Source organism: Neodiprion lecontei, chromosome 5 (assembly GCF_021901455.1).
Source record: "Neodiprion lecontei isolate iyNeoLeco1 chromosome 5, iyNeoLeco1.1, whole genome shotgun sequence".
Lineage (NCBI taxonomy): Eukaryota > Metazoa > Arthropoda > Insecta > Hymenoptera > Diprionidae > Neodiprion > Neodiprion lecontei.
Genome location: NC_060264.1, coordinates 5,190,930 through 5,214,777, shown reverse-complemented (window position 1 = coordinate 5,214,777; position 23,848 = coordinate 5,190,930). Strand labels below are relative to the sequence as shown.

The 23,848-nt window shown below is 36.4% G+C and overlaps 1 protein-coding gene across 5 annotated transcripts in view; it reads right to left on the bottom strand.

Moving 5' to 3' along the window:
- Positions 1-23,138, bottom strand: part of LOC107227280 (calcium-transporting ATPase sarcoplasmic/endoplasmic reticulum type) — a 34,057-nt gene extending 10,919 nt beyond the window's left edge. For 3 of the 5 annotated variants that reach the window (XM_046741723.1, XM_046741722.1, XM_046741719.1), the window contains exons 1-6: positions 22,863-23,138; positions 19,120-19,321; positions 7,677-7,694; positions 1,900-1,982; positions 1,220-1,606; positions 83-570 (exon numbers count right to left, since the gene is read on the bottom strand). In XM_046741723.1, coding sequence (XP_046597679.1) covers positions 83-570; positions 1,220-1,606; positions 1,900-1,982; positions 7,677-7,694; positions 19,120-19,237 — 1,094 coding nt within the window. In that variant the 5' untranslated portion in view covers positions 19,238-19,321; positions 22,863-23,138. Of the gene's footprint in view, positions 1-82; positions 571-1,219; positions 1,607-1,899; positions 1,983-7,676; positions 7,695-19,119; positions 19,322-19,788; positions 19,922-21,260; positions 21,494-22,862 lie in introns of those variants that run through there. The other 2 variants (XM_046741720.1, XM_046741721.1) reach the window with 2 other exon arrangements.
- Positions 23,139-23,848: the final 710 nt, after the last annotated feature.

The window sequence follows — 23,848 nt, the reverse complement described above, 5'->3', positions numbered from 1 at the left end:
TCACATCAAATTTTCACAAAAAATTTCACAACGTAACCAATTTCACAGTGTGGCTCAACGATATATCAGAGATACCACCTACCGGCTGACGGACATCTGATTGGTGGTCAAGGTACCGGTTTTATCGGAACAGATGACGGAGGTGCAACCGAGGGTTTCGACGGACGGAAGTGACCGTACGATGGCATTTTTCTTGGCCATACGACGAGTGCCGAGGGCAAGACAAGTCGTGATTACGGCCGGAAGACCTTCGGGAATAGCAGCGACGGCAAGGGCGACGGCAATTTTGAAGTAGTAGATGGCACCTTTGATCCATGATCCTCCGTGAGCCGGGTCGTTGAAGTGACCGATATTGATCGCCCAGACAGCGACGCAAATCACCGAAATTACCTTCGACAATTGTTCACCGAACTCGTCGAGTTTTTGCTGAAGCGGCGTCTTGATTTCCTCGGTTTCCGACATCTCGGTACGGATTTTACCAATGGCGGTATTCAATCCGGTTCCAATTACAACGCCTCGCGCCTTTCCAGCGGCTACGTTAGTTCCGGAGAACAAAATGTTCTTCTTATCCTGAACAAAGAAAAATATGACAAAAATGTTAGTCAAGAAAAACGAGCTTCTTAACTATTGGAGATAAGAATCACGAGGTTTGAAATTCAACACCTCAATTCAACTATGCATTTTTATTGGGAAGTAATTTTTATCTCCATTTTTTGAAGTGGTTTATTAAAAAGCGATAAACTATACCTATAGGATCTAGAAAAAACCATAGCCATATTTTGTAAGCGTAACTCCTTCGGTCATATTAAAATTGTTAATTCTTTCTTCGATATTTCGTCACACAAACGTCATAAATAACAATATCGTAAAGAATGACGATTTTTACCGAATGTAAGTGAAATATCAATACAAGAACAAACTCAGCGACGTCTCACAATAAAAATCCATAGTTATTTCTTTTTCTTTTCACGTTTCTTCCTCACCAAACATTAAAGAGTTCGGAATTTTTCGATTAGGATTAAATCAACGTCAAGTAGCGGTACTTGGACAGTTGAAAAATCACGATCAGAGCTAATTTCGATACAGGGAAAAGTTCTGAGGTAGGAAAAAAAAAAGGGATGACGGAGTGGCTAATTGTAAGACAGGATAGAAGTGGCAATTTCATCCCCATCGAGTATCGATTTATCGAAAGTTTCAATACAACAAGTGATATACAAACCTGATTGACAGCACGTGGGTCTGGGATGGCCTCGGTGTGTTTGATGACGGAAACTGATTCACCGGTGAGAATGGACTGGTCAATCCTTAGTGTAGTTGAGTAGATTTTAGTGAGACGAATATCAGCCGGTATTTTGTCACCAACTGATACCTCGACTATATCACCAGGTACAATTTCCTTTGCCCTGAGCCTCTGTACACCAGATTTGTCACCTCGAACAACTTTTCCCATTTCAGGTTCGTACTCTTTGAGCGCCTCAATCGCGGATTCGGCGTTACGTTCTTGCCAAACACCGACAACGGCGTTCGCGATAAGAATAAGGAGAATAACGAAGGGCTCGACGAATGCCGTGAACGCGTCATCGTGCTCTTCAAATAAAGCTAGAACCTGTAAAAAAAAATAATTCGTAGATTATATACAATACACGTTTAAATATGTGTCACTTTATTTTCATTTCACAACTCCTTATTGCGAGTCAAGCAATTGTTTCAACTTGTAGAAATAATAATAATAATTTCGACTTTATATATTTTTTTTTGCTCAATGAAATTCCACGCTGAATATGGTGACAAATATTTTTGGTCATACGTTTACGTATATACACATATATACTGGTTTTTCTGTGAAAAAATTAAACAGGACACATATATCTGAGACAAATGCTTCGAAAAAACACTTACGAATGATATGATAGCGGCTAATAGAAGAATCTTAACTAGAAGGTCGTCAAATTGTTCCAAAACGAGTTGCCAGATGGATTTTCCTGTAATACAATAAAACGAGAATAAATTTCATGAAACACACACACACACACACGCATAAACAAACTACAAACTAAGTACGCGTATAAGAATAGGAATTTATTTGAAATGCATGTATATATATATATATATATATATATTGTAACCGAATTGAGCGAATCGTTATAACGAAGTACGAGTCAATGTCTGTATGACGAGACTAAAAATCCAAATATTGAACAAGAGTTGATGTCACTTCGATTTCTTTATTATGGATACATGGCATGTGTATATATATATATATATATATATATATATATGTATGTATACGCGCATCTATATATGTATGTATGTATATATGTCGGTATATGTATATATCCAGTTTCTGTACCTAATATTCGTTCAAGTTCGAGGTTTTGTTAACGTTCTTTCTTCTTTTTGTTTCATTCTTGTAAATTCTTTTTCCTTTTATTTTTCAGGAGTAAAAAAAAAAAAAAAAAAAGAGAACTGCCCCTCACATCGGCCAATTCATATATCTCACAGGGCGACGTGAAATCGCCTAATCGCCGACAAATACTTACCGTGCCTAAACGAAACGCTGTCCTACGATTATATATATACATGTATATATATAGTTATGTTGGGTCATAGTATGCACTAGCGATATGATTACAGAGGCACTTGAGCGTATTAGTTAAAAGCCAAGACACCGGCATCGCGACGTTTCCCAGTCGTCCTTGAATTTCTACACTCGCAATATTTAACAAACACAACGATTTATGCTGTGTGTATGCACGTATGCTTACAGCATATATGTATATATGCATATTCACACACACGTACCTTCGCTAATGCTACAGCTATAGAAATTCCTACCGTAAGCGATTTAAAATTTAATATCATGCGTGCATACCCAGATTTTGTATACGATATATCTTTAATACTACGTTTAATCTATCGAAATAATAAAAATGAAAATTTTCGATCGTTTTGAGCTTTTTTTTTTTTTTTTGAAATTTACTTTAGGTACCGCATACATATACGCACTGCATATCGTCAAGCGTGTCACGTAAACAGATATAAACCTATCCGTAGGTATATATATATACACAAGACTGGCAAACAAAAACGTTGAATTCTAGTCTCGTATAGGTGTATAATATTTTAAACCAGCGGTGATTAAATTCAAGAAATGAGACAACGGCGTATATACAACTATACGTATTTTACAATGACACGTCCTTGTGCAAATACCGTTGTGAATTTATATTATTGCTATACAGGTGTACAACAATAATTAACTATGGGAAAAGAACGGGGTCATCGAATTTCAACAAAAAAAAAAATAAATAAATAAACCTCCGCAACTTTAATATTCCGTATAAAAATTAGTTCGGTATACTATAGACATACGATGTAATAGGTAAAATTATACAGGCGTACAATAACAATAATAATAAGGTAAATGTACGAAAGACATATTTTTCACCGGTTATTAAGTTGAACTTCTTTTTCTTTCTCTCTTTTTTTTTCTTCACAAAATGGGTATTACAATACGTATAAAAACTTATAAAAACGCATAATTATCGAACGAGTATTTAATAAGGTGGCATGTGAGCTGAAGGCGGCGATCTGCACGATGGTTGTTAATGTGGCCTAGTTTGATAAGCCTAATACATTGTATACTAAACTGTATACGTATACGTATATTATGTAAGGGACCGGATTATATCCGCTATTCAATGAAACATCCAGAGCGTGAGAAGCATAAGTTGGCAACTCGTCGAAGGATAACCAAATATCTTCAATTTTAATTAATTACGTGATCTTCGAACGCGTGTACGATTGCTTTTCATTTATTATTATTATTATTATTATTATTATTTATCATACTTTTCGAGTTTCGAATATCGCAACAGAAGAAAGACGAGTAAAATATATATAATTATAAATTGAGAATCAAGTATTTAGTAATCTTCCGTTGATGTACAGTTCCGCAGTACGGAATGAAAATTCAATTCGTCGAAATACCTTCGCGTATGTATATATTACATGGAAATATAAACGTGTTTTAATGTAAAAATGAATTTCGAACATCAAAATGAACGTTTGTAGCTGCTTCTAGCACCCACTAATTGAATCCCCGTTAAGCCTGTTATAGCCGGTGGCCTATGAAAGGTCCTTTAATACCGCAGTGAGAGACAAGGTAGCGAAGGTTGGATATGATTGGATTGATTTCCGTTGTACAATAGCAGTACAGGAAATTTGTAACGCGAAAACGGATGTCGAAATAGAAACATATTTCTTCGTTTTTACCTCATGAAATTTGAAACAATAAATGAAAAAAAGAAGAAAGAAAGAAAGAAACCAAATCTATCAACCACGATTGCACGTAAAGCTGTTTCATATCGTGTTTGATTTTTTTTTTTTTGTTTTTTTTTTTTTACCCCTTTACTCAAAGATTCTCCGATTGCAGACAAAGCTCTGTAAGAATCGCTGAAATTTTCAGCATCGCAACTCATTAACTTCTCTACGGGTAACAAATTTCAAGAGTCTATTGTTACGGGAGACTTAGAGTCAAATTTCAACACTTACTTTCTGCAAGCGGGGTCTGTAATAGAGGTCGACTCTGTGTACCAACTCTTATAATCTTGCCAAAAATTTTGTTACACCCGTCAGCCACAATTGGCTAACTCTGGTTTGGTAATTCTTGCAGTAAAAACTCTGCGAATGTCATTTAATTTCGGCTACGTGAATTTCACTGCCAAGAAAATAATAAACACGGGCGCTAAGGAAAGAAAGTGAGTGGGAAGTCACAAAAAAAAAAAAAAAAAAAAATTAGGTTTTTTGCGCAACACTTGCAACATATTGTTGTACAGCGCGTAAGTCGAACAAAGTTTAATTTTTTTTTTTGACAATTAGCTATATGAAATTTCGCCTTCAAGTGTCTTCTAATGTGCAGATTTTAATCACAATTTTTATTGCTAAATTTCCCGGTTAATGAAAATAGAAATTTGTGCATTTTTGTTTTCCTTCGTTTCCCACATTCTTTCAGTCCAACAGGGAACTTTATTTACTCGAATCGATTACCGCGCCGATACGTCGAACTCTATCGCGATGGTTAAAAGAAAATATTATACATTTGTGAAAAAAATTGCGCAACCCTTTTCGGCGGAAATGTTTCCTGTACCTGGCAGCCATTCGGATTTTCAAACAAATTCTCCCCCGCCCCCTCCCCCGATACACGACGAGTCTCTTGTCAGCTGTGCAGCAGAGATAGGTAACGTAATTACGTACACGTGAACCGTATAACGGATTTGGCTGCACACCAGTGCTCTGGAGCACTCTGAAGAGCCGCCTGCCATTATATATAGCTGCAGCAACGTCACCGAATAATCGTTGGATCACAAATTTAGGGATGGCTGCAGAATTTCACCGTTAAAACCGAAGCGCGGACGGTCGGCTTTGACGTAGGTTTGAACGTACTTGTTCACGTGTGTGTGTGTGTGTGTGTGTGTGTGTACATATATACATATGCATATATTCACAGCATGCACGGGAAGATATTAGAGACGAAAATTTGTTGCGGCTGTGCGGCGGGCCGCCGGTGGCTTGGTTTAGTTTCGTTTAGTTTCGTTTCGTTTCCTTTCCTTTCGTTTAGTTTGGTTTATAAGTTTGGCTTGGTTTAGTTTCGTTTAGTTTCGTTTCGTTTCCTTTCCTTTCGTTTAGTTTGGTTTATAAGTTTGGCTTGGCTCGGCTTGTCTATCCGATCGTTTTCACGGATCCATAACAGCAGCGCGTATCAATTTGAGGCCAAATTCTCCGGTACACGCAACACAACACCTATACTTGTACACGCGAGTATGATACAATATATCGGGCATTCCACGTCAGATCGACCTGACCATCTCAAATTTGGTATAAACTTTGTGAAAAATTTCTGTTGGTCTAAAATAATAATAACAACAACAACAACAATAATAATAATAATAACAACAATAAACCTCTTTTATTTATTCATTTTTTTTTTTCTTACAAAACAGTTCGGAAAAAATTTACAGCTTTGAAACGAAATCCTGACCCATGATGAAGTTTACACGGGAGAAGTTTTTTAATAATAAGAGAGGGAATATATCCTGTGAAGTTTTTATCGAAAAAATTTAACCGTTTAGAAAAATTTCAAAGACTGATATTTTTTGAGTCTTCATGAAATTTCAGCGGCCTCGATAAATTTCTGCGTATCTTCTTGGTAATAATTTTCGAGTTATACTCAATTAAACTTCGGATATTCCCAATTTCCGCATAAATTTTATACAGAACGCTAACGTCTGACCGTCGACGAATAAAAATCTTTAAATAATCACAAATATTATCGACAAGTAACGGAAGGTTATCACAAAGTTTAAACAAATTACGAGAGGTCAGGCTTTTGGTCAGGTTAATCTGACGTGGAATGCTCCATATATACCCGTATGCGCGTGTCTATATAGGACGCAGGACACATGCGAGAGAGCGTAAATTACTCGTGTGTTTGTTTGGAAGATCACCCACAAGTGCGGAAAGCACAAGCTTGCTTCGCACAGGTTGGCCGTGTAATGATTATACGTGACATTATTAGGGCGATCCTTATTTTGGAATTTTTCGAAATTTGATAGGGACACCCCCCCCCCCTCCCCTCAAATTGATTCCAAACAAATGAATCGAAATCCCCGCGAAAGCACGAGTAGGTTTCGAAAAACACGAAAAGCACAAGAGAGCAAGGTTTGTGAAGTTTGCCATTTAAGATATACGTATTTTTACTTAAATTTTAGTACACTGTGTACATATATTTGATCATGGGAGTAACTATTTGTAGAAAAATCAATCAGCATCGATGCTACTATTTGACAAAATTAATATCAACACAGTAAATGGAAAAATCGTCCACTGGTGTGAAACTCACAAAAAAGCTCAATTCTAATCGGATACAGCTGACGTAACAACGATCCACAGACAATGCTTGATATCTTTATTCAATATTAGAATTAATGCTCACTGATTTCACGCAGTGACTGATTTTTTTTTTTTTTTTTTTTTATTGCACAAACAATTCTTCCTGGGAGGAAATATATACTGAAAATGTAGTAAAAACGTGTGTAATATTTTAAATGACAAACTTCACGGCTCTTGCGCGAGGGTTTAGGGTTGAGATAAAAGAGAGATCTGTGCTTTGGAGGGGATTCTTATTCGTGTATTTGGAACTAACCTGGGTGGCGGACAAGTCCAAATTCGAAAAAGTAAAAAATAAAAACTACTCTATTATACATATCCATTGCCTGTGGCGGAGATTCCGATCGTTACATAATTCGTATAATCGATAAATTATTACAGTTTCTTTATTTACTGCGCTCTGTTGCCGTGTCATTTGGTTTATTTCTATTTTCTACGACATTTTTTTTTCTCGTTTACTTTTTTTCACTTTTTATCCATTGTCTCTTATTATCCTTTGAGATTTGTTGTACCCGAGTAAAAAATTCTCTCCGAACATTTTCGCGGAGATTTTTCTTGTACGCAGATGAAACTTGAACGAATACATACGTACAGAGATACATAGATGAACATATTCGATGTACATACAAAAAAAAAAAGAGGTTGATTCATTTTCCGTTTATCCGGAATCCGAATGATTATCATGTACACAATAAACATAAATTGCTGTATTTTTTTTTTTCACTTACCCTCCTCAGCTGGCAGTTCTGAAACAGAAATAGAAAGGAAAGCGTCAGTTATAAGTTGCATACTCGTTTTACAGAAATATAGGCTATGGCCGTGACAGATTGAGTTTGATCTGATGAAAAATAATATTAACTATCAAAAGCAGGTTTTATGTACAGAAATACGGGCGTATAAAAACGACCAAGTAAACATACTGTAACTAATTGGTACACATAGTTATATACCAACATATAAATTGCATAAGTATATATGTATAGAAAGAATTCTTTCGCGACATATCGATCGACTCGCAACTTTCCTCCGATTAATTTCCTTGATAATTATTTACAAACAAATATTTGTCGTGTAACAAATTTATGCCCGGGGGAGATTTTTTTTTTCTCAACTTGAATAGAAATAAAATTAGAAAAAAAAAAAAAATATATATTGTTTTCAAAGAAGTGAGAAAGGGGGCGTTTGATTAATTAGCTCTCATTTTAGTCGCGAGATGTCGCTGACGGACGAATACTTCTCGAAGTAGATTCGAAGAGCGGGAACTTTCTCCCAGTTCAATAAAATGCAGAAACGATTGATTCTACAATCGTAAGCACCGTAAAAATTTCATTTTCAATCGCCAACAACGAGCGTTTGAATTCATAAGCGTGTGTTTTTTTGTTCATTAAGTCTGTGCCTCTTACTTTCATAAATGATGCACGTGCTTTTACAGAGATGAAATAAATAAATATACACCCGTCAATCTTGTGAGTAACTTGTAACGCATGCACGTCTCAATCTCTCTCCCTCCCTCTCTATTTTTCCCGCTCTTTTTAGTTCCTCCCCATTTAATTTCTTTTCTTCACTCAACTTTTTTTCACCAACTTCCTTGCGCGTATATAGAATCCTATTTTAATACCTAGACGCGTTTTTTATTTTGTTCTTGCATGTTTTATTCTACATCGCATTCCTTTTCAACGTAGCGGTTCAGCGCAGTCATATCGCTTCTTGTATGCTATCTCTGAGAAACTCACGATCAGACAGCCACTCGTTTCCTTGTAATTACGCGTAGAGTGTAAATGTGCAACATAAATGTACATGCAAGCGTCTTGCATACAAGCGGAAAGTAAAACCGGAAGCAACGTGCACCGCAATTTTTTAACTACGAGGCGACTCCACTTTCCGGTTTATTTACACGTGTACGTGTAAGATTTTTTCTTCTTCAGTGATACTCGACGGATTTGTGAGAGAATCAGAGGCGAACCGCAAGTTACAGTCCATAATGCGTAATCACGCCTCTCGCAATGAAACTACTTCCAGCAACTTCGTAATTTGTCTTAAAAATGATTTGCAAACAATACATCGAATAAACGATTCGCTTAAAACAGTCAACAGAAAAATTGTAAAGTAGATTTTCTTTTTTTTTTTTTTTTATAATCTATTGAAATAAACAGGCGTATTGAATTTTGAAAAATAATAATTGCAACGCGAACGTATTACAATCGAAAATATGTATGAATTTGTTTTTCACTACTGAATTATTTTCATAATTTTTTTTCCCCCTGTATTAAATAATAATATTAATGTATTGGAAGAGAAAAAATGAAAATGTATGCTTGAGAGAAATTGTATATAGGCTACGTGTCAATTTGTCAGTAACGCATGTAAAATAATTCTTGCGTGTATACATTGTAATAAAAAGATGCCAGAAGGTTATTATACAAGTTTTGTATTTACTGTAAGAACAGAGGTTTATAGATCGCCTGTGTAGTTTTCAGTATTACAAACCTGTCGTCCGTCTAATTCGATTTTCATTAGTATAGTTTAGCGTATATATATATATACACATAGAGCGATGTGAACTTTGCCAAAGTAAACTGAAAATCAATTTTTACGCGTGTGACGGTATATTTATACGGACCACATTATACAATAATATTTCTCCACTATTTTACGATGGTTATGTATTCATTTTTCCTTTAAAATCGTCATATTGAAGTTAGTAACGTTATCGTAACGATTTATGCTGAGGAAAAACAGTTAGTTCGAGATTTTGGAATTCTTTGAAATTCCGTAAATCTCAACAAAACGATACAAAAATATTTGGAAATCTTAGTTTCTTTAAAAATAATTTGTAAAATTAGAAACATAGAAATAGAAAATAATGATTTTTTCCCCAATATTTCGTTACGATAACGTTACTAACTTCGACACCGTTTATATTCTATATTATATTGTCTATAATTTGTACGTTATTTTAGTTATTTTTTTTTTTCATTTATTAATACTATCATTATTCAACTTTTTGCCTTCTTCATCTCTAGGTCACAGCTCAATTCGTAAGACGTAAGATCTGGTAAACCGAAACGTCTACATGATTACAGCACAGTTAGAAAGACTATCCGATTACGCACTAAGAAAAAAAAAAAAAGGAGAGAAAAAAGACTGAAGGACAAACCAAAAATAATACCTATCAATATTCAAGCTATTTTATGAAAATCTTGTTACAAAGAAAATCCATTGCTACTAGACATATATATTTATACCAGCATATATAATAAGTTTTTTCAAACAGAAGATGGCAAAAAAAAAAAAATTAAGGAAAATTATCAATAAAAATTATACAACGATCATTCAGCTATTATACGCGAATAAATGTGCAAGAATAGAGAGTGAAAAAAAAAAAAAAACAAACAACTAACAACATATTAATTAATCAATCGTACACAGGAAAGTTTCGTCAATATTTTATCGTCGCGATTATTAACACGCTGTTATTTTATATCATGTATATTATATTATACATTATTTATATTATATTTTATACATCCACGATACTTGTGTTTAAACTTTGCAAGTTTATACAACGTTCGCGACATAGGATTAGAAAATATTCCCGCAAGGTCAACGAATCGTTCCGACTCGATTATCGCCTATTTCGACTGTTAATCGTTGTCGTAGTTTAATTTATTTTTCTCATTTTTGTCCCCCCCCCGTTTTTCCTATTACCCGAATGTATACTCATAACGGCCTTGCTTGATGATGCTTGCTACTGTGATTTGATCTTTCATTTCGTATCACTACACAATGAGACCTAATGGATTATATAATATACCTAATATTTTTTTCTTCGCGCGATTGATAACAGAAGAGAGAAGTTATTAAGATGACGAAAAAAAATATTTTGCGTATACAAAATTGTTCGAAAGAAAGGGAAAAGTTTCTTTTTCTTTATCAACACGATTAATAACAGTAACAACAACGATAATAATAATAATTATAATTCAATAATTTTATTCGTCAATTCGATTTCTCTTTCTATAATTCTTTGTGAAATAGACGATAAACGTATAATGTGTCGTGACACGGTAGAAGGTGTTTTTTCACCGATGATTCTAAACGATAACGATGATTGTATGTACGTTAATATCACGTATACGGAAGTGATGAAAGATAACGCAGACAGACACACTAATTGACCGTTATACCTGCATCAATTGATCGATAAACGATAAATATGACACAAATTTGTTTCTCTGCTGTGTGAATTTTTCGCGAAAGTATTAAAGTAACAGTTATGATTGTTAACATGTCTGTAAGAAAGATCGATTCGTCGAAATTTCACTCCTGTCCACGATTAATGGAATAAATGAACGGAAACGAGAAGGCTTGAATAAAAAAAAAAAAAAGGGAAAGAAAGAATGAAAAATCAACGATTTCGACCTATGAAAATATATAAGACATTTTCGCACCAGCATTAATCAGATATACAATCTATATATGTATATATATATTCGACCCGAAGGCTATGTACACACACAATGAGTATACAAACATAGGTATGTATATATTTAGTGCAATTAAATCGAATCGATCAAGCTTGAATCAACTAGAAATCAACGGACGGAAAAAGAGACAATAATAAAGAAATATACGCTGAAAATATGACATGATGGAAAAAAATTTAATACCACCGCAGGTATTAACTACGATTAATATTATGTACATGCATACGTATATCTATGTATATATACACAAATGATATGAAAATTGGGTCAGTCAAAATCCGTACTTTGATAACGTGATCACCAATTTCAGCATACATGAGTTATGAATCATCAATTTTATAGACAATTTTTCAACTTTATAATCGACCATTTTTCTTTAACGTCAGCAGAAAGAAAGAGAATCTTGTTTTTTTTTTTGTTCATCACACGGAAAATTTTACTGTGCACAGTTTTGTGATTCATACGATATTTGGTAGATTTTTTTATTCTCGCGTGAACGATAACGTTGAATCGCAACGGGTTTTAATTATTGTTAGACACCTTTCTACGATACGAATGAAAATGGAATTTTTTGTCGCGCGAGGAATTAATTTTTCTAGTATTACAACTATCGTATGATTGAAATAAGCAGTAATTGTGTCGGGTATTTGTACAATGATTAAATCATGATACTAGGATAAAATCGCGATTACAAAGTTCATACGAAAATACAAGTTACTACGCAGAAAGACTCGATTATTTATGAATGCCTGCTACTAAACGGAGAATTGGAAAAAGAGCTGAGAAATGAAAATGAGGAATATAGAAGAATAGTACAAAGGAATACGAGCCATAAATAAAGCGGTAATAAAATTTCTTAATATCCAAACGTTTTATACAATTCCGCTATTCGGCAGCGTTTAGATTTATTACGAAATCCCTGCAACGTGGTGATAAACAGCGTGTTACGTCACAAGGATCGAGACGATCCGTGATAAAAACCTATCGTCGAGCACACATCGTCTGTGTTTACATCTATATATATATATATATAAATAAATTTTATATATATATATATATATAGTATATATATATAAAGTATGAGAAGCCCGACCTTTCCTTTCGCCCGTCGATCGTTAATCGTTAAGACTTGTTTAGCATGTTTCACATTAATTAATAAATTTAGCATTAACAATGAAGCCGCTGATGAGACGGGGAAAAATATTAAAAACTGTCCAAGGTTACGCAGAGATGATCGATTAATATCGAATGACAATTTCGTTTCGAATATCGTTTTTAAACAAATATTGCGAAATCCGAATGATCCGGCACAAAGACAATTATTATTCGTTACTTGCTTTGATCAGCTTTTCATTTTCCATATTTTTTGAATATTTTTTCAACTACCCGTTTCTCTATTTTCAGAGAAAAAAAACAAGAAAAAGAAAAAAAAAATAGAATTTATTGTAATGACCCAGTAAATAAAACGTTGAGTTATCGGATTTTTATGACTTTAGTCCCGGTCAACGCGAGTTTTCCAAACTTAGGACTGATTTGTGTCTGACTTTGATCGGCTCGGTGATTTTCGAATTATTCGAAAAAGAAAATTATAAAGAATAAAATAAAAGTGATATCTTGAGAATGGATCAACTTATTCGAATGAAAATCGGTATTATAACGTTTTTGTTTTTTATCGCTGATCACGAATTTAAAGTAATGTTGCAATTTTTTTTTTTTTTTTTTTAATCATCATTATTATTGATGTTGTTATTATTATTCAAGTTTGAAACGAGTTTGAAAACGTCAAGTTCAAAGGCTGACTTGAGTCAGTTAAGACCCCGTTTGTTCAACTATTTTTCTAGATAAAAATTAATGAAAATTTATATCGAATCTCCGTCTTTGATCAAATCGTGAATAAGCGCTGTACAATTTGCAGGGGTAGAAGAAAAAAATTGTAAAAAAAAAGAAAGAAAAAAAAAAATGAATAATCGCGAAATAAAAAATCTTCATCTTACAATTGACCCTATTTTTTTCTCCTACAACTGCAGACGAGCCGTAAAAAACGAATGGCCAGGTAATAAAGCTGTGCTTGAACACTAGCAGCCGCTGTACGTGTAATATATTCAAAGTCTTCTCTTTCTCGTATTTCGAATCTACTCAAAGATTAAGACCCTTGATTGATGTTTCTTCATGCGCATAAATACACACGAGACAACGTAATGTTGTAAATAATATTAAAAAATCACGCACAGCGAGAAGAGAGTTCGTTTACTGTTAAAAAAACTTATATTTGGATACAACGAAATAAATTTTTCGTTATTATTATCAAATTTGAGTCAAGCCATGTAATGATCGATACATATTTGTTAATAGTTAACAAATCGTATGTTCGCTCAAATAAAATTTCAAAATAATAACGAAACATTTATTTCACCATATCCAAATATACGTTTGTTGAACAGTAAACAAATTCTTTTCTCAGTGCATAAATCACAATCATTGACTTCTTGATCGCACCAATTAACAGAGATACGTCGTCTATTATATTCGCCACTTCGTTCAGAGGAGGAAACGCCATTTTTCTGTCGTTAATTCTGCAGTGTCATTATTGTTATTGTTACTATTATTATTATTGTTGTTGTTTTTATTATCATTTTCACAAGTATCAATTATATATATATGTTAATTATTCACCTCCGACAATGAATTATATAAAATTTGTCCATTTGTCGCACGAGAGTATATTTCCATTTAAAACAGTGCATCATTTGTTGAAATATTGATAAAACTTGACGACGTTGCGTTTTCGAAATTGAGTATCTGCAAAATAATTCAAACACGCGAATATCATGTACTACCTATAATATGATATTTCGTAACGCGCAAGGTGAACCGGACGCCATAATACGTATATTTAATTATATTCCCTACTTCTTTATTCCAGCGGCATAACTGCCTAAGAGAATGGAGTAGTGATATCTATGACGTCATTAACGATCGAGTGGTAATGTACCTACGTCAAGAGATCACCGAATGACGAACTGTACCGAGAGAGAGAGAGAGATACTGGGAAATTTTACACGCAGAGAATAAATTAACGAAGAAGAAAATAAGATAAGTAAATATGTGCATCTTGATATCGGTGCACAAGAAAAGATTTGCGTGAAAAATTACTAGATCATAATATAAAGTGAGTGTATCATTTATCGACTCTGACCCAATTATCGACATTTTTGGTTGTACATGTTCGATCCTTGGTTATAAAATTAGCAATAAATAAATTTGCAGTGTCTAAATCATCTAGCAATTGGTTTTAGTTATCGATGAATTCACAATTTGTACCGTAAATTTATAATTTTGGAAAATAAAAGGGTCAATAATTGGTTTTAACCCTACATATGCAAATATTTAGTGGGCGAGATAAAAAAAAAAAAAAAAAAAAAAAAAAAAAAAAAAAAAAAAAAAAAAAAAAAAAAAACCAAACAAACAAAACAAACAAAACAAAACACCTCATCTTCACATTCTATATAAATTCTATTACAACAGAAACAAGGTTTAATGTAGCGTAATAAGAGCTTTTTCGTAGATCGGTGAAATTGATACGAAATTTGAATTAAAATTAAGACGATCGAACTCGTCGATTGCATTTCATATATATATATAATAATAACCGATTTAAACAAAAATCGTTACACCGTGACAGATTTTACGGTTTTTATTAATTTGCGCTGTGTTATGTGCCTGATAATCATCTTCTTGGCGACGAATTGCAGATATAAAGTTACGATAATAAAATCGATTAGGCAGAAATTGAGACAATGAATCGTTATCTCATCAGATTATAGTCTTAAACTGAGCAATCATAAGACGTCGAGAGAATAAGACGTTATTATTTCCTCATAATCCGGTCAAATATTTCCACCCTATTTCACACGGCTGTTTTTTTCTTTACTTTGATTTTTATATCAAACAAAAAAAAAAACAAAAAAATAAACCTACTCTTCAATTTTACCATCCTACATATATTCAGGAGTATTGACGGAACGTTCGCGAAATGTTACGATGATATGGAAACAAAAATTTCGATCGAAGGAGTAGAAGGAGCTTTGAGAAGGAGGTGTAAAGATATATGGCGCACATTTGCCACTTGAGCAAATAAAAATCGTTGAATTTACCTCACCGTTATGTTTGTTTTTTCGATTAATGCCGTAGGATGACGAGATTTTTGTACTTCGGTAGTTTAAATTCTTTCGTGTATAATGTACATAACATCGGCGCAAAAATACATCGTGAACATAAAAAAATTGAACTACTTCGGCAACGTAAAATATAATAATACACCGAAAACGTTGGAGGGAGAATGGAAAGATAAGAAAGAGAGACAAAAAGAAACCGAAAACCAAGAACGCATAAATTACCGTTCCAATAACGTAAAATTTAATGTTCATTTCTCGTTTTCACCATCTCGTAAATATTCTTCATCATTAACGTAACGTGAATAATGCTTTCATCATTGCTCAATTTAATTCCTATACGTATATATATATATATGTATATGTATATATTTGATACATTAACGTTCGACACAAACTTGAACCTCGTCGATTTGCAACGGACAAAAATATTACATTTTTTCGCGTATGTATATATAAATAATCTGGTTCAGAAAGTAATAATTTGCGATTTTTCAATGTGAAAGAAAAATTCTGAGAAATAGCTGAGCGTTCTACGTTACGTAGAAAATCGTCCTAGTTTGATTTTTTTTAACTCATGGAGAATATTGAACAAAAATTTGTTTTCATTTATTGCTTAAGTCAATCAAAATATCAATTAAGCATCGTAAAGAAGACCAACTCCACGTGTAATATTACGTCTCCAGTTGATTTTCGAGAAGTGCATTTGACGATTTATTCATTATCAATTCGATCTTATAAAGTAATTATTATTCAATACGAATTTTTAAATTACGAATATAAGATTCCCATTCGATCTACATTCTTATGCTATGGATCGTGATCTTTCGGTTGAGAAATTAAGAATAAAAACAAATAATAATTGAAATGCTGCAACTCGTTGCTTAAAATATTCAAAAAAATATCTAAAGAAAAAGTGAAAAATCAAATATTGGCAATCTTGGTTACATAACGCAGAAAGCTCATTATTTCCCAAAATCTTTCTTTTTAACCCGAGGAATAAATTTTTTAGGGGATGCCGAAAAAAAAACAAAAAAAACTGCAAATCATCTTTTTCGGAAACACCTCGATATATTTATATATTTTATCGGAGAGAGAGTGATAGAGAAAGGTGGTTGAATTTGCTGTACGATGATAATTATATGCTTAGTGTGAGGGGGGGGGGGGAGGGGGGGGGGATGACGGAGCTGATCTTTCTTTTACTTTCCGCTAGGTATATAACTTTTGACGTTACGAATGTGCGTACGTACGTATACAATACGAGTAGTTGGGTGTAGAGGTAGGTGGGAATAATACGAAAATAAAAATTATAAAAATACCCGAGAGAAAAAGTTTGTGCTAAATTGGTCGTGAAACCCTTGAAATTCGAGAGGCGAGAAGCGTTCGTCGTCGGACACGTGGACGGGATAGGCGAGTGTGCTTCGCGGGGGTCTCTCTAGGAGACTCGAAGTAAGATCGGAATCTCTAGCCTAGCCCGTTGCTCGCTTGATCCGCTCTCCTCGGCAGCCGGGGCTCTAAACGAAAATATAAAACTTACATAAGCAATTTGCAGGCGGAAGGCCTCTCCTACTCACCGCACGCCCGAGATGCGATCACCTGTGATTTTCGACGAACGACGAATCCCCCCCTCCGTACATTCCCTTTCCCTTCCTCGGACGCGTTTCGGATGAATAAAAATTACTTGCTTAGAGGGTGGGGGGCGGAGGTGGGGGAAGCAAGAATATAGAGTGATCAAAAAAAAAAAATAAATATAAAAACGCAACATCCACGAGGATACGAAATTTTCAAAGTAGCGATAATTTGATTTACATATAATTTAAAAATATGGAAAGACCAAAGCATGGAGATGTGAAAAGAAACATCAAAGGTCGGAATTTAGAATCGTAAGAATTCGTCTAGGTCATAATAATGTAAAATCGTATCAGAGATTCCAAATTTTACATTTCTATGTTATATTCTTCGTCTTTTCAAATTTTCATAATTATAAGCGAGTGAGTATACGGGCGATTTTTTTTTTTTTTTTTTTTTTTTTTTTAGTTCATCCCTCTCTCCACTCAGGAAAAATCAAACATTACGGTGATCGAGCGTTTTTTCTTCAGGCGTGCAAAAACTATTCGCAGTGCTTACTGCACATCTTTTTCCGCGTTCTCATTCCTGTACATATACATGTATAAATACACCATTGTGCGTACATTGTACACATAAGCGAGGAATCCGGCGACCTGCCTGCACCAGGTCGCGCAATCAATATATGCAGCCAGCTGACCGAACAGCGCGGTATTTCAGGCGTAAGGAACGCGACCGACGAGGAAATAATTCAATTGGGTATTCGAAAAAACGACAAGAAAAAAAAAAATAATATATATATATTTAATATTGTTTGTTGCTGTTATAACGCTTACAATGCGAACAAAAACACGGCGAGATCCTAGGGCATGTAATATTATTTCCTTCTTCGTTGCAAGAAGACAAAAACAAAAAGTAATTGCGGAAGTTTCTAATACTTGGCAATTTAACCAGCACTGTACATACTTTGCTTTGATTTTCTGTTTGGTTTGAGAAGAAAAAAGAAAAAAAAAAATTATATCACCCAGGTACAAGATTTTTTCTTTCGTGTCATTTGCACTCGATACAAATGTAACATCTTTTCATAAAAATTGAGCAACCCGATTTCTCAATCCTTCGGGAAATACGATTCGGTACAAATGTTCAGAGTAAAACGAATTGAATTTTGATAGATTCAAGAAGAGGAGGGAGGGGGGGGGGGGAGGGGTAGTGAATAAATAAATACCGACTGGGTGATGAGAAGTCCAGGAAAAGCTCAAGATACGTGCCGCTGTAACTATCAATCAAAAGCTTCGCCGAGAGGCGAAGGAGAAATTAGAGAGAGGCACGAGAGGATTTTGTATGTTTAGATTTCACTATTCCACACCGACAGGTCTATCTATAACATCCACATCGGACGCGTCGAGGATTAGTTAATTCTGACCTTTTGATTATCGCTAAAATCCCACGACCCGTATTTATCTTATTCTATTCCACTCTCCAGTTAATGTAGTTCCGTTATTTCCACACCGAAAGTATTTGGCTCAAGTTTAGGCAGCCCAACCACATCTTCTTGACCTTTTTCTTATATCCCCTCCTTATTTCCCCATCTTTCACACACGTATCGAATATTCAAGGTGAATATCTGTGGCTCATCTAGATACCGAGTTGCAGAATTGCTGGCCTACTGGTTACGAAAAGCGAAGGCATTTCTTGTTTATCCTATTCATTTTATTTTCACAAGCGACAGGTTTATGCACGGGGAGTGATTTATCACCGCCGCTTGCAACTTGGCAGACACTGCTCGAGCCGAGGCTGCAAGTTGTAATTGCGCTGATAGCGTTAAAACAGGTGGCTGTCTGGTTTCTTCGCTCTTGATTCGGCGCGGTGGAAAGCGGCGAGTAGAATTTCAGGCCAACGATAATTGAGTGGAAGGTAGAAAAAATCAAGTTAAAACATTCACTCACCGTTGAGGCCATACTTTTCCTGGTTCCTCTTAACTTGATCGGGCGATAATCCTTTATCAGAGTCGGTGCTAAAGTAGTTTAGCACCTCGTCCACAGTCTTGCAGTGGGCGTCATCCATGGTTAGCTTGCTGCTAAGTTCGGAGCCAGTTGTGCGTAATCGGTGTATCAGCAGCTATCGGCAGTCATTCACGAAAGTTGTATCCTGCAAAGAGTTTAGAAAAGATAGAGATTGTAGTTTGAAAATAATGCAAAATCATCGTCACCCGGGTGGTATTGGAGGTCGAATAACGGGATCCGCAACAATAATAAAAACAACAACACCAACGGTAACAACAATAATAAATAAATAAATAGATATATAAATAAATAAATAATTAAATAAATAAGTAAAGAAATTGCGATACGAGAGCGATGAAAATTTAACAAAGAATATAAAAGGTGGAAAGAATCGAGTAACTATTTCCTATTAAATTCCCGTTTCGATTTCAACAACGAGACATCGCGTCAACGTCCAGGTGAGCGAGAGACGCGAGCGTGACGAAGGGGAAATGAATCGCGAGGAATCGCGATGCGGCGTGACTTTTGCCCCGTCGACATCGGAACGACGATACCGCCCTTCGGCCACTATTTCCTATGTCCGAGGGTCAAGGGCGAGGAGATGCAACTCACCGGTCAACAGTTTGCCCGTTTGGCGAAGCGAAATAGCGACGAGACGGGTGTTAAGTCGGATATTTAGGTTAGGAATCGACGACGGCGACTGCTGGCTGCTGAACGCAGCGCGACGACACTGCCGCGTAAGCTGGTGTAATTTTTAATATATATATATATATATATATACACGTATGTGATATATTGTGTGTGCGTGTGTATATATATATATATGTGTGTATATCACTTTCTGCGACACGAGGAGGATGATCACAGGGCGCCGTGACAAGCAGCGTTGAAATTACACGTCATTTTTAACTTTTTGTTATTTTCCCGTTTCTCTTATCCTTGTTCTTATTCTTATAATATTATTTTATCGTATCTAGTATTACTGCACACCGGATCAACGAACGAACTAACGCGAGACAATGCGGTCGGTTGGCCAGAGATAGAGACAAGGACGGATAGACGGACTGACTGACTGACTACCGATGAACTATAAACTCCCTGGGTTAGAACCACCGAGCAACTTTAGAGTTCCGTTACACGGTTACACGCAAGCTCTTACGCGAAACTGGCTCAACGAACCGAACTTACGCACGCACACATGGAACGCCAACGATGCGAACTACGATCAGGCCGATAGTGCGCCGCCTGCCGGATAAACGGTGGAACTAACCGGCGGTAGTTTATTTCGAAGAATTTCGCGATATCGGGAACCTTTTGCGCGAGGTTGGAGACGACCGTTTTGGTTTTGTGGGTTGTTTCAACCCCCTGTAGCACTCTTTGTACCTTTTATACGATTTTTCACCATGCGAACAGCCCGCGACACTCTGCGCGGTAACGAACGAGTCGAACATATCGGAGCATGTGGAGCTACGCCATTGGCCCGAACCTGTCATGTGACCCTACCCCTGTGACGCACTTCGTTATTTTCAGAACTTCTGCTAGGCTATTTCCTTGGCGCGTATTTTAAGACGCCTAAAGGACATCCAGCCGCATTTTGTCGTTGCGTAACTTTACGAATAATTATTATCCAACGGACACGGGATAATCCTTTTCATAATTGGATTCGAATATCGTTGCGGTGGGTTTTGGGTGACGTTATTTTCTTCTTCCAAAATCGAATGTAAACTTCTATTTTTTTTTATGTACTTCGCTACGATTATATTTCACGCACGGTATGGAAATTATTACGGAACACGCGTTCGAAGTTTGAAAATGTCTTTGGGTTCGAAAACACCCGCCGAGGTTTATTCGCGGCTTCTTGTCATAATAGTTATGACCACGGCTGAGATTGACCGAATTCTCAGAAAGCTCCGTTTCGCGTGTTTAAAAGATTCTAAACATTCCGATGCTCCCGTCGAGTTCCACGATAATTCCGGAATTTCAATTATACCGACCGAATCCCAATCGGTCCGACCTTGCGCGTATATGCTCAAACGTCACACAGCTTAGATGTAATAAATTTTCCTCGCTACAACCACACTTACGTTCAACAATAAGAAGAGACAAGTTAAAGGTATAAGAATCAGCGATGCAAATGAATATAGAGAGCAGATAAGACGCGCTGGGTGCGGGAAGTCGGGAAGCACTTGCCCCAGGCTCTCCGCGAGTATATCCGGCAGAGTCGAGTCGTCTCGTCCCGATCCGAGGTTCCGTCGGTATTTGTCAGCCGCGGATTATGCGGATGAGTTCGCGACTGAGACTCGGACCGAGTCGCCGACTATCGTTCGACAGCCCGGGGGTCTCGGGGTGGCTCGGAGTGGGTCGGCGGCCAAATTGCGCGTGCCCGAGCGAACACTTTTAGCACATCTCTCCGACGACTTCCTAATTATTTTGGCAGGGGTAGGCCAGTCGTACGCCAACGTTCTGCCAACTCAATCTTACAATATGAATCTTACAATCGCCGCTGGCTAGCTGTATTTTAGAAAAACGCGTACGATGCAATTGTAGCTTCGCATACGTGCATAAATTTCGCAATATCGCGATGCTGCGGTCGTCTTGTCGCCGGTTTGTTCTTTTCTATTTTTTCCCACCTCCTCGTTTTTCGGCTGTCATTTTTTCCAGTCTAATCTCGTCTTTGGATTCTCTGGTATTATATATCGCTGACAGGTGGTCAAAAGCTATTTCAACCGATACATACACACGCGCGGACGACTTCAGCTGCGACACTAAACGCATTGTATCCGAACTTTGGGGAGCGGGAGTTTGAATCTCCCGCCAAGATCGAACTGCGCTCAAAATTTGAATTCAGCGAAAACCGCTACTTTGGCGCACGATTAACTGTTCGCGTGTTTTCGGCCGGTGCTGTTCCTATACCGTTCGTTCGCAGTATCGCATTATAGCGGTAAATATAACATTTAGTAATTATATAACGCAACGATGTAGGCTTTGATAACAAGTTTTACGGCGAAATATGATTTACGCACAAATGAGCAGACCCCGCTTCTTTGAATGGTTCGCAAATACCGCGAGCTTGCAGCATGCTACATGCGATGTGATGTTTTATATTTGAAGTATTTTTACGCGAGCAAGTTGTTGTCTGATAGTCACATTACAAACACATGGCTATGTATCCCTACCTTCGAGCGGTTGAAATAATTCCAAATAATAGGTGCTCCGTATAGAAAAATGACAACAATTTTTGCAATAATAACTAGTATGAACAAAAATTTTACGTATATTTTCACATGCTAAGGGAAGCTTTGTTTCGTGAAAAAAGAAATATTTTCGCAGGTTTATACAGCCACCTATAAACATGCACCGTATATATAATAAATGCAGCCGTAAGATACAGTATTTAGATATAATAATCCACATAGACAGTCCTGGCCGTTTAGGTTTCGGTCCTTCTGCGATATTTCCTTTCCTTTCGAGCCTGTCACCCTTACATGTCACAATATAAGTTCACTGATTCTCGAATACGATACGTTACAAAATGACATCTCGTTTTAGTATAAATTTTTTGTTTTTTTTTGTTCTCGTTTCTTACTTTTCGTTATTTTTTTTTCTTTCCTTTTGTTTCACTGTGTCGCACACTTATGCCACTTTTAACACCGTTAATGTAGAGAGGGGAGGAGTACCGAACTTACCAGTATTTAGGGGCACCGTAGTCCCAACAATATAACGTTTTAAAACACTGTGTACGTCGTTTTGTTGTTGAACAAAATAAAAAAAAAAAACTTACAAAAACAACGAGAAAAACCAACAACGCAGCACTTATATTGATAGATACGGGGGGCCCAAGGATACGACGATAACTGCTCTCAAGCGAACATTTTTCGTTGATGAATGAGCGTGATTTCTTTGGGGGGAAAAATAAATTTCAAACGGCAACGCTTGCGCTGCTTGCGACGAGACGGGGCGCTGGGAGACGGTGAAATTCGGTTAAATACTCGTCGACAGCGCTACCTGACGGCGGTTCGGCGAACTAGGCGAAAACCTGGCCGAAAGCCAGTCGCCCCCCGACTTTTGTCCGCTATGTGTTTCTTCACTCGTTAATATACAAAAAAGCGTGATCGCTTTTCGCGTTAATTCAGCCGCAGCGTCTCAACGATCACCGCGCGCGACGTTCTAATTCAAACATGCTTCCCGCTCTTTTTTCGCTTCTTTTCTTTTATTCTCATTTCAGACGATGCGAGGGTCGTATTTTCGTTATTTTTCCACCGCTAACTTGACCTTGAAAAACTAATTCAGGGGGTTAGCGGTGGGAAAAATTTCTCTAAAAATTTAGCGCAGATCAGCTGACCGAACGGTGCAACTAGATTCTATCCGCAGATTCAACCGGGAGCGCGGGAAACGAGACAGAGACAAAATGCGTAATTCATTCACGGATATATATAGTTCCAAAAATAGTTATCCAAAGCGAGAGTATACTCTCCGGAGTCAGTGTATCACCGTAATAATAATTACGCTCCTTGACGCGCGGTGAGGCTCCAGACGCCCGAGCTCTGCTCTTGCGAGACGATGAAACGGAAAACTACCCATAACACGAGGTCACTGAGTAAACAACTTATCCCCTAGTTCCTCCTTAATTTTAAATAAAACTACCGTTTCAGTGTTCGTCTTTCGATCGACT